This window comes from Rhineura floridana, chromosome 11, assembly GCF_030035675.1.
Source record: "Rhineura floridana isolate rRhiFlo1 chromosome 11, rRhiFlo1.hap2, whole genome shotgun sequence".
Classification (NCBI taxonomy): Eukaryota; Metazoa; Chordata; class Lepidosauria; order Squamata; family Rhineuridae; genus Rhineura; species Rhineura floridana.
This window is the reverse complement of record NC_084490.1, coordinates 61,051,970-61,064,061: the sequence shown is the minus strand read 5'-3', so window position 1 is coordinate 61,064,061 and position 12,092 is coordinate 61,051,970. Positions and strand designations below refer to the sequence as shown.

The 12,092-nt window shown below is 40.5% G+C and overlaps 1 protein-coding gene across 4 annotated transcripts in view; it reads left to right on the top strand.

The window, feature by feature from the left end:
* The window catches only part of G3BP2 (G3BP stress granule assembly factor 2), a 58,997-nt gene continuing 46,905 nt past the window's right edge, over window positions 1–12,092 (top strand). For 2 of the 4 annotated variants that reach the window (XM_061588815.1, XM_061588814.1), the window contains exons 1-3: window positions 1–20; window positions 6,823–6,941; window positions 10,923–11,004. In XM_061588815.1, the coding sequence (XP_061444799.1) occupies window positions 6,847–6,941; window positions 10,923–11,004 (177 nt within the window). In that variant the 5' untranslated portion in view covers window positions 1–20; window positions 6,823–6,846. The other 2 variants (XM_061588816.1, XM_061588818.1) reach the window with 2 other exon arrangements.

Genomic DNA, 12,092 nt, shown 5'->3' with positions numbered 1-12,092 from the left:
TTTCTACAGAGAGCGCGCGGGTAAGACATCCGGTTCCGCCCCGAATCAGTGTGTGAGAGGGACGCGCAGTACCAGTCGCTCCTCCCCGCGCCCTCGGCCGGGAGCGAACCGGACCCTGAGACCGAGAAGAGTATCTAGGTAACGGGTCAGGATGGGATGGAGAGGCTCAGACCGGGTGGGTGGCTGCCGCCCCTGTGAAGGTGCGGAGATCTTCTCGGAGCTGAGAAGTGGTTCTTTTTTGGGGCACTGTCCCTCAGAGAAAGCCCGGGGGGGGTGGAGGAGGGGCGGCGGCGGCGGCGGCGGCTGTCAACAGCACTGCAGGCCCAATTCTAGTACTGTGGGTTTTAGATAAGGATTGTTTTCACCTGCCTCTAAATTAAAGAAGCACAAAATCCTCTTAGATGCCCACGTAGGTTACAGCGCATCTAGAGCCCGCCTTTGAAAGCTGTAGGCTTAAGACTGCGCGCGCACGTCTATGTGTATGTAGTGTATGTGTGTGTACACACGCTTACATACACGCAGCTTTTAGAGCCTTCAGCCAAAACTCTGATATGTAATTATATTTAGTATTTATGTAGGACTTCAGGCTTTCAACACACCTTATGTACGTTGTCTTGTAATCCTTAAAATGGCCCTGGATGCGAATGAGAGTGGCTTGCAGTGACTGATATTCAAAGTGGAGTGTTCCTTAGCCACTATGCTACACCAGCAGCCCTTTCATAGGTGAAAATGGGTGCTAGGTGTTTGTCATGACCCTCTTGGTGCCACACCAAGGATTGCTTCCTGAGCCTGTCACTCCCACCATAACACATATACGATTTTCTCCTACTTGTGGACAGATGTACTGATTTACTGTGCAATACAGCTGGTCCTACACCTGTTTTAAAAGCAAAGCTGAATGTGTCTGGTTACAAGCATAATAGAAAAAATATAATAGCCCTAGAATATAATATTGCAGCCGCCTTAGTGTTCATGCAAATGTATTCACACGAAAATGCCCTAGAGATAAAATGGCTGTTATATTGCACATGTATATGCTAATAGTTCTTTATCCTGTTTCTACTAGCAGCTAACCAAATGCTCATGGAAAACCCCAAAGCAGAGATCAAGTGGGGGTAGTGGGACACTTTTACCCAGGACTGGAGGTCCATGAGGGGCTGGGCTGCAAGCCCATTATCAGGGACAACCTGCAAAATAGGCCACCACTGTGTTCTTCCAAGACCTTCTTGTTAGCTCCTGCCATAGGCCTTAGGGGCATGAAATGGGTGAAGCAGACACAAACCTTATGATGGAAGTGGTTGAATTAGGGCCAAATTAATTTTTGCATGCCTGGCCACCAACAGTGTTGTCAAAAGGGGAAAGCAGACAGGGCTTGAATCCACCATTCACACTCTCAGAATGGTTCTTGATAACCAACTAGCCACAATGAGAGGACACATTCTGGGGCAGAAAGCAAGCCAAGGTTAAGAGGAGCTCCAGCCCTATGTAACGGCACAGGTTTGATGTACAGGTGGTCCCAAGTTCAAACCATGAATGTCATTTCCCACCAGAAATGCTGGAAGAAGTCCATATACATAGGATGCCTGGGTAAGTGCAGTGTCTGAACCAATCAGAAGTCCTACATGAGCCTGTTGCATAACTCCCACATGACCCAGGCCCCTGCTCTATAATCTAGTTGCACCGTTCCACATGCTCATTTTCATGATTGTGTGGTTTTGCTGTTTACTTCCTCAACTTACCCTGCTTGTGGGCTTCCCCCAGGCACCTGGTTGGCCACTGTGAGAACAGGATGCTGGACTAGATGGGCCACTGGCCTGATCCAGCAGGCTCTTCTTATGTTCTTATGTTAACAGATCGTATTATCCCTCTGTCCAATTCTCCCCCTAACAACAGATTTATTCTTTCCTTCACTTGCCCACTGCATAGCTCATCACATCAAAAGTGACCCAGAGACTTGTCAACTGTTAGGGGCCTATTCCTTTACCCTCACTGCAACTCAGATGGCCAGAGGAGGAAGTAACTGCAGATACTAAGCCCTGGTAGTGGAGAAGCCTCTGAGCCCCTTTCTATTCAATATTCCATTCTGAGACCAACTCCCGTGAGTAAGTGCCAGTAGGGGAGGGAATAGGTCCTTAGCCGCTAAACTCCGTCAACACAGAAATGAAAGCTTTGTAGTTATAATTATCTGTATTTCTTGAACAGTGTCAGAGAGTGTGAGTTATGGAAACAGAAAATACTAACATAGTCACCTTGTCGCAGCAGCACTCCTGTACCTTTGTTATGTGATGGAGAGCAGGAGGACAGGTGTACTGTTCCCCAGTGTCCTATCTCTGTACTTGATACGGCTTCAAAATTAATAAATGTCTGCCAAGCAGTTTGCAAAGGTCCAGGAGCTTAGTGGAACAGGAAGCTAGCAAACGAATAGCATTGGTCACTGCTGTTTGTCATATTGGAGGCTTCTCTTCATCTTCATCTGCGTGGCACTGGAAGTAGGAACTGTACTTGGAGGGCTGCCTCTGAGAGCCAAGAGATGGGAAGGGATCAGTGGCCAGGAGCTGCAACACAGTGTCCTTGTCTCAGCCTCCTCCAATTTGAGTGGAGTTTTAACAGAGACAGTGCTTCCTCTTCTGTGGGGAGGTGCAGTGGAATTCTTTGTGCAGTGCCTGTTTTTTCAGGTTTTGCAAGGCAAAAGAGATCATGATTGTTTGGTCAGTGCTTGTAGTAGTTGGAGTGGAAGGCCTGGCATTCACCACCAGACAACCTACCTACATGTGAGAGTTCATACTACTAGATTCCCCCCCCTCCTTCTGCACAGTGTGTACTTAACCTTGTATGGAGACATTGCTATTAGCCTTTGGGGGAGGAAGGATTGGTTATCCAGAAAGTTTAGCCAAAAAACTGTTATCGACTATAAGCATGTTATCTGCTACCCTTATTTATCTTTGTGGGGTACTTTGTCCTTGCATCCTCTGTTGGGGTAATGAAGTAGCAGTATCTGTTAGGTGTTTGCACTGCAGTTCTGAAGAGAGGGGTACCTGTAAGGATTCTAAGACAAGTGTTATCAATGTGTTCTTATTCTATTCCGAGGTTATGCTTTTTGTGAAAAGTGTTCTTTCTCCATAGGAAACTTGTCAGACCATTGGCCCATCTAGCTCAGTATTGTCTACATTGATTGGTAGAAGCTCTCCAAGGTTTTAGGAAGGAATCTCTCCCAGTCTTACCTGGAGATGCCAGGGATCCAACCTGGGACCTTCTGCATGCAAAGCAGTTGTTCTAGCACTGAACAACAGTTCTTCCATAGCTCCCATCTGCAAAGTTCCCCTGGCATGAAGGCCAGAGATAACAGGTTTTCCAGAAAATTTTGGTTTGGAAAATTACTGTTACAGTGAGTCATTTGAGATCTGATTTCGCACATTTATTTGACTCAGTTCTTACATATTTGCTTATTAAATGTAGGCCATTTTAATTTTACATGCTGAATGAAAATCTCCCATGTTTTTCCAATATCCCAAAGTGTAGTGAAATTTGTGTTTATTCTTTCTTCTGAAGTACACCAAATGTGGTTTAAAGTGTTTAAGCAGATTCAAAACTTTTATTGGAAATTATTTATTATAATACATGTAAATATTTTTAGGCATAACAGTTCATTAGTATATACTTTCCTATGTTTGTTTTTAACAGGGGGGAATGACGACACTAAAAACTATTAGCACAGGAATTTTAGCATGCCTGAAGACCTGTGCATGTAAATATATGTATCTATTCCTGTTGTTCAATTTGATTGTATTGCATTCTTTACATTACTTAACTTACCACGTTTAAGGACGACATTGACAAAGTGGAGTGTGTATATAAAAGGATGACCAGGATGGTGAGGGATCTGAAAACGAAGTCCTATGAGGAATGGTTGAAGTAGCTGGGTATGTTTAGCCTGGAAAAGAGAACATTAAGGGGAGGAGACACGATAGCAGTCTTTAAGTATCTGAAGAGCCGTAATGCAGAAAATGGAGCAGGCTTGTTCTCTCTGGTACACAAAGGGCAGGACTAGAACCAATAGGTGGAAATTGCAAGCAAACACATTTCAGCTACATTAGGAGAAACTTCCTTACAGGCAGAGTTTTTTGACTTTGGAACAGGCTGCCTTGGAAAGTGTTGGAGGTATTTAATCAGAGTCTAGATGGCTATCTGTTAGGAATGCTGTAACTGCATCCTGCATTGAACAGGAGTTGAACTAGAAGACCTCCAAGGTTCCTTCCAGCTGCAAGATTCTATGATTCTAATTCTATGATTTTCTATGATTTAAAAAAAAACAAAAAACCAGAAAAGAGTCTGGTAGAAAAATTGGGCAGTAGAAGTTTCTTCACCTTGCATTACTGATGCATCTGGCATTGGGGGACCCAGTCAGGGACTTTAATACTGCTGTGGGTGTGCTGTAATTAGCTGTTGAGTCAGTTTGCATGATTTTACACTGGAAGCACACTGGGAAGGGAGCAGTGGTGTTTCGTTCTCCATTGAATCCAGTGGGATGTTTAATTTCCACATCCTCATGTGTAGCTTAATAGCTGTTAGACATAACTGAGGTCTGAGAGCACTTAGGATAGCCTTCCCCAATCTGGTGCCTTCCAGAAGTTGAACTACAACTCAAATCAACCCCAGCCAGCATGGCCAGCGGTCACAGATGATGGTAGTCCAATTTTGGCCTCTCTATTGACAGAGGATGGTGGAGTCAACAGTGGTTTAGCTCTGAAGATAAACCCCCAATATCACTGTAACAGCTAACCCTAAAGCTCTCCAGCCAGCATAGAGCATAGGATTGCACCTTTCATCATCTCTTTGCTAAACTAAAAAACCCCAAATACTTTATTTCGTAGTAGGGTGCTTCAACTCTGCCATCTGGCTGGCTGCCCTTTTTTTACATCTTTTCCAGCTCTGTATCATACTTTGTGTAATGGAGCAACTGGAACTGTACAAAATATTCCAAAAGCAACTGCTCTATAGACTTTTTAAGATAAAAGGTGTTATGATCCTGACTGCTTCATTTTCAGTCCCTTTTCTAATAATTCCTAGTATTTATTTATTTATTATCATTATTTTTACCCCGCCCTTTTCCCAAAACTGGAACTCACGGCGGCTTCCAGATAAAAGCACACATATAATTAAAAGCATACAAAAGTATGGTATTTTCCTTTTCCATCATTCTCATGCATTGAGTTAATGATTTTTAAAGAGCTCTATCAACTGTGAACTTTACATACATACATATATACATACATATCTGACCCCATCAGTGTAGTTTTTTCCCACTCCAGTGTGCATCAGTTTACACTTACTTTGAACCTATCTTGCAATTTCATTGTCCATCCATTTGAGAGAGGTTTATGAGCTTCTTTTAGTTGGCATGGGATTCACCATCCTGAATAAGCTATGTTCTAAAACCCCAACAGTATTGTACCACTTTTTTCACAGGGTAGATTATTTTAGTATCTTCTACATCCTTGAGATAATCAGAATTGCAGGATGTGAGTTCAGTATAAACGTATAGAATGATATTATGTAAACAAGGAGTGCACTGTGGCCCTCTGGATGTTGCTGGACGCCAGCTGCCATCTTTCCTGACTATTGGTCATGCTGCCTGGGGCTGATGGGAGTTATAGTCCACATGGTAGGCTTATGTCACAGTAAAAAGTTATTTGAAGTCATTAAGATATTTTGCTAAGAAATAACATATGTAGTTTGGTTTATTTTTGTTCCAGTCTGTCTCCCTTGTGCTTGTTCGTGCAGCCACGCAGTTGCTTAGTCCTGTAGTCTGATAAAAGTCTTTCTGGAACTAGTTTCTAGCAGTTTGGGATGGTATTATCTACAGTATCTTTCAAATTTGGTGTCATGTTAAATTGAATTTTATAAATAAGTGAAAAAACAAATTGTTCTTGTACAGAACCTTGTATGGCTTCATGGTGATCATAATCTCCATTTATTCGTACTTTGTTTACTTGTTAACTTAATTCCTTTTCAGAAGATGTCAAAAGCTTTAAAAAGGTTAGGGATCTCTTAAAAGAAATTCTGGCAAGTAGCTACCTCCACTACTGTAAGCAGTGTTTGAGAGTTGTGGATCTTCTTGTGTTTTAGAACCAGAAGTCCACTGAACTGTTCTTTCTTTGGCTTTGAAAAAGTTGAAGCAAGGATCAAGACTTGAACTAATTAACTAGAAATCACCTTTCTGTCAATTTCAAAGTAGCCTATGAAATAGCAAACTATTATCTAAACGGCAAACTATTGGAATGGCAAACTGTTATCTAAAAACCTAGTATTTAGAGCAGAGTTGGGGAGCTTGTGGTGGTCCAGATGTTGTTGGATTCCATCTCTCATCAACCCCAGCCAGCACGGCCAATGGTCAGGGATGATGGGAATTATATCCCAACAACATCTGTAGGACCACATGTTCCCCACTCCTGATTTAGACTCTAAATCTACAGTCCTGTTCACACTTACCTTGGATGTGTTGGATCAGAGTATTGGACACCAAACTAGTAGATTCCTGTATAACCAAAGAGTTTTAAGTTCCACCTAGGTCCTAGGATAAACATTTAAAACTAAAGAATTGCAGCTATTGCTTATAAAAGCTGTACCTGCCTGTACTATTTGTTAGATAAAACATCTAAATCATATGTAATCACATGTAAATGAAATGGAAAATAACAGAATCGTTTAAAATTCTTATGAAGTTGAATTTTGCTGAATAGGAACTAGTTTTTTCCACTGTAAAGATCATCATCCTGAAGTGTATATGCCAACTTACGTTGTGTGTGTTCTCCTGTATTACAGCCTTTAACACTGTGTACCAAAGAAATGGTGATGGAGAAGCCAAGTCCGCTGCTTGTAGGGCGGGAGTTCGTGAGGCAGTACTATACCCTGCTAAATAAAGCACCAGATTTCTTACACAGGTAACTACTAAATAAATAATGTGGTCTTGACCAAAGTAGAATGCTGAATTGATCCCCCATGTAACTTAGTCTATCATTTACCTTATGACCAATTGAACATGACAGTATGGACAAATTCCTCTGTAATGTTTTTATTTTCTTGTATGCTGCCCTGATAGTTTACTGTAAGGTGGCTTTAAATAAAATGAATAGGTGTTCTTGAAATGAACAAACAGCATAGCTAACGTGGGCTATATGTATGTATTCTGTGTCCCAAAATTTGTTTCTAGCACCAAAAATCCATCTTTTCAACTCATGCAAATTTACATTTCATAATGTGATTCTAATTTAGGCCCTGGTTCTTGAATTGTAGACTTCATTGATAAAGAATAAGCATTTGGAAAAGGGGACGCAGCTGAACAATAGGCATCAATAACCATGACAGAGGGAACAAATCATATATGCCCTTCTTGCTGTTCCTTATTTAGTTAGGGTTTGGTCTTAAGTCATACCCAGAGTAGACCCACTGAAATTATTGGACTTCAGTTAGTCATGCCTTGCAAGTCCATTGATTTCATTGCATCTATTTTGGGTACTACTTCGTCAGATACAACCCTATAACAGCATTATACAATTATACTCCCAGGGCGATTTTCAAATAAAACTACTACACTGGAGATGCAATAAAATATTGTAAGCTAAAAAGCCACAAAATCATAAAAGCAGCACAAAATTGGAAAGATGAAAAGGTCTTTGATGGTGCCAAAAGGGTACACAGGTAGGTGACCAGGCAAATCTCTCCCTCTTCCTCTCTCTCTCTCGATATGGAGACAAGTAGTCATCAGTCAAACTCATATTCCAAATAATGCAGAAACATACATCAATTATGCATACATTTATTTTGTTTTGTTCTCTTTTTATGTACGATGCCTAGATAAATTTTATGAGGCATCTCATAAATACAATAAATAAATATTTTGATTGGGAGCTCCATAGTGCAGCCGATTCAGTGGGGCTTGCTGTCAGCTGATCAACATTTACAGCAAGCCCTGGTTGCCAATTAAGAATTGGGAGTACACTTTAAAGCTCCTAGTTGTTCCTCTGCAGCCATATCTTTATCTAGCCCACACTCAACTTCACATATGATATCTGGTGTTGAGCAGGTGGGTATTTTACCCAAACAGTCTTGTGGCCCAAATTAGGACTCCTGCTGGCCCAATTTCACCCGTGAGCCAGAAGGTCCCCACTGCTATGTTACAGTTTTCAAGGAAATGTATTTTAAACTTTTCAGTCTCTGTTGTTGCTACGCAAACGCCCCCCTGTTGGCTAACAGGATTCGGACAAGATTCAACTTCAGTTATCTATCCTTCAGTGGCCATAGTTTCTCCTTGAGCACCATGATTTTCTGTTACAATTCTCAGATAATTCTTTGTTCCAAGAAAATGCCATGAAACTCCTCACAACATAGTTCACTCTCCATGATGCATAGCTGAGAAGCAGATGAACACCTTTTAGGAACCATTTGCTGACAACAGCTAGTGATGGTGGACTGTAGATAGTTAAGCTTCTCTCAACTGTGGCTTCTCAGCTTCCTGTGCCATATAGTCATGGAGAATTATGTGAGCTGTAAGGAATCCATCTTGGGCCATGAGGATCCCCAAGCAATAATTTTGAAAGGAGATATAAAATGTGACATGGAATATCCCTTTCCCATCGATATGCATTGATATATTTCACAGTTATCCCAGAAAACCCATGTTACCAACTCTGGTGATAATTTCATTCCTACTAGGGTGGTCTGCTGCTCATCAAATGACTTGAATGTTAATTCAGTCTCTACTTGAACACAATAGTAGCTGACACAGTGTTCAAGAAAAGAATATCAAGGGCCTTCCAACTTCCAGTGATATTTGTTGATAAAGTTGAACATGTTTTGAAGGCTTTATATGCCCATTTGTTACAGCACACACAACACCTTAGGCAAATTATGATGCCCTTCTAGCATTTCTTTTGGTTTGTCTTAGGATTTGGGCCACATTCTAATTTTTTTTTTCAATCAATCAATCTTTACAGTCAACCGACCACAAATACAGAACATAGTATTTATTTATTTATTTATTTATTTCGATTTATATACTGCCCACAGCCCGAGGGCTCTCAGGGCGGTGCACAACATGGATAAAATACAATAAAATCACAAAAACAGTAAAGTATACATTATTAAACAAGTAAACAGAGTATTATAAGATAAAAACTACATGATAACAGAGACTACAAACCACAAAAGCAACTCAATTAGTTTAATTGCCATTAACAATCTTGCAGGGTCTGGTCAAGATGGCCAAGTTCAGAAATTTTGCCACTTGCTCAGTAATTGCCTTATCAGAACCCTCAAGTAAAACGGTCAAAAGGGTCTCAGAAGAGCAGCCCGGGAAAGACGGTGTGATAGGGTGTATTAGGTCTTTTGTGGCTGCTTTGTAATAACTGCAATTGAGCAAAACATGTGAAATAGACTCCACTTCATCGTTATTACAGGGACAGCATCTATTGTTACTTGGAATTTTGTTGTATCTGCCATCCAGAAGTTTAGAAGGTAAGGCATTAAATCGGGCCAAAGAGAATGCCCTCCTATACTTGGGAATAAATAACCAGCTTAGGTAGGGCATCCCATCTTTGCAAAAAAGACCTAATAGACCCAATGATTGGGGGGAACAGGGAACCTTTGCGGCTGCAGAGAGCTCTTGGATATCAATATCCACTAGCCTTTGTTTAACAATCCCCTTGGAGCTTTCAAGGTCCATGGAAAGCAGATCAGAAGGAGAGAGACCTACTGAGATAACTTTTTCCACCACTGCCTTTGTCCAGAATGACTCAGAGGAATCTCTCATTACCTGAGATGTGAAGGAGTTGTGAGTGAGCGCAAGGCAGCAGTGAAGCCAAAAGTGAATAACATCAATCCAAGCTGAGCATTTTAAGGAATTAAGGCCAGCCTCCATTCTAAGTGTATGAAGAACTCAAGCAAAAGTTCAGGAAGTTTTGCTTCTCTACTATTAGATTTGATGGTAATGGAAACTTTCAGAATTTAATGATGAACAAGAAATGCTGAATCATAAATGCAGATTGATGTGCTTCTTCTAGTTTCATGCTGCTCTTAAAGACCAATAAGTTGTTTGACTAGTTTGGTATTTTGTTGGGTCAATTTTCAAAGATAGTAATGACTCGGAAATTACAGGTGTTTGGGGAGGGCTGTATTTTTATTATTGTTCATAATTGATAAATATGTAAGTATTTAAAATTAAATTTATTTAAATACAAAAATAAATGGCAAAAAATAATCCTTTTACTTTGACTTTTATTGCTCATTAGAATTCATTATTTCAGAAGAGTTGTGCATAGTTCCAGCTCAGTACGGTGCAAACTGATATGGCTCTGACCATATTAATTAGTTTCATTTGGGATTGGACCCATGAACAGTCTGGAATGATGTACAGTATGCTGTTGCCCAACAGATGCAGCTTGTTTCTTCAGTGTAGCTTTATGATATATTTATTGCCCATAGAAAGGAGTTTGGGGAGGATAACACCCCAACAGTTTCTCTTGAAGCTAAGTAGATCTAGGTCTGGTCAGTTCCCTGGATGGGAATCAAATGTATGCCACGTTGGGTGCCATGATAGAAAAAGGGTGGAATATAAATGTAAGGGATTTTTAAAAAGAAGCTTTTGTAAGTTGCCCAGGTAGAAAAGATAACCAAATCTTTTGTATATATTTTAGTATCTTATGACGTAAGTATTTTGCCATGAGCATTTGAGCTATATGAAAATATTATTGGGTTATATCTGGCTTTTAAAACCATATAGTCCTCTTATCCAAGCCATGTGAAATTTCTTAGCATTCTTTTTTAAATATAACAGTTTTCTAGAAACTATTTTTTAAACAAGAAATGTGTCTTAGAATGTTCTCCTGTATGACTGTCCCCAACCCCATGCTTCAATGTCTTTACAGGTTTTATGGCAGGAATTCTTCCTACGTCCATGGTGGTTTGGATGCCAGCGGCAAACCCCAAGAAGCAGTGTATGGCCAGGCTGTATGTACTTAATTGCGTTATTGTGTTTTGAGATCCAATCACAATAAATAAAAGGATAATGCTTGGCAATCAGTACTTAGGTGAATTAAAGAACTGTTAGGTTTTGGAAAAATACTAGGGTTATATCCAATTAAGGCTTCAACTGAAATAGACCCATTGAAAGCAATGGACTTAAATTAGTCATGTCTATTTATTTCATTGGGTCAACTCTGACTTAGTTGGATACAACCTTACTTGCCAGATGCTAGAAACAATAGCCTCCTGTACACTTGTGGCTTGTAAAAATATGGGATGTGGCTAATATACCATATATTATCAAATTTCAGGATAGAGACTTAAGGATGTAAATGGACATTCACAGACAACTTGGGTATACCAGAAATGTTGAATACTATTTAATTTATTGTTTACAGTGGCCCCATTAGGGTTGGATTACAGGGCATAACCTGTCACTGGCAGTTGCTTGCCACACTTTACCTTTTTTTTTAACAGCATCTGTGCTGTGGAGCAAAGCTCCAGACAGTTGTGCCCACAACCTTTGTTTTCCAGAATCCTTTGCCTTTGGACCCAGATGGGATTGTGAAAAACAAAGATGGTGGGAATGATTATGAAGCTTTGCTCTCTAGCACATCAACTCCTGGGGGTGGAGTCGGGGAAGGGAAGTGTTGGGGAAAGACAAACAAGGTTTCTCTGTAAAATAGGTTTGGAAAGATAATTGCCTTTTCTTTGCCTTCTCAGGCAGCCTTGAGCTCTTCAGTTATGATTTAGCCATGTGCAGTTGCTCTGGTAAATGCAAATTTTCCTCTTGCCTTTGAGGCACCTTCCATCAGGTTCCCTATAGAAGTGATGGTTTTTATTGCCCGGTAAAGCTATTTAGTCTTAGTTTAGGGCATTAATATATTATTACTACAATTGTGTATGAAAGACTGCTGTGGCTTATGTATAGTTAGATTTTATTTTCCCTAACCGATTCTAAAGTGAGAAGGCCCCTAGAGTTTCTTATTTTATAATGCTAATATTAGAGTCAGGCTGATTCAACAGATGGTATTCGGCTTGCATCTGGGAGACCTGGGTTGAAGGCCCACTTC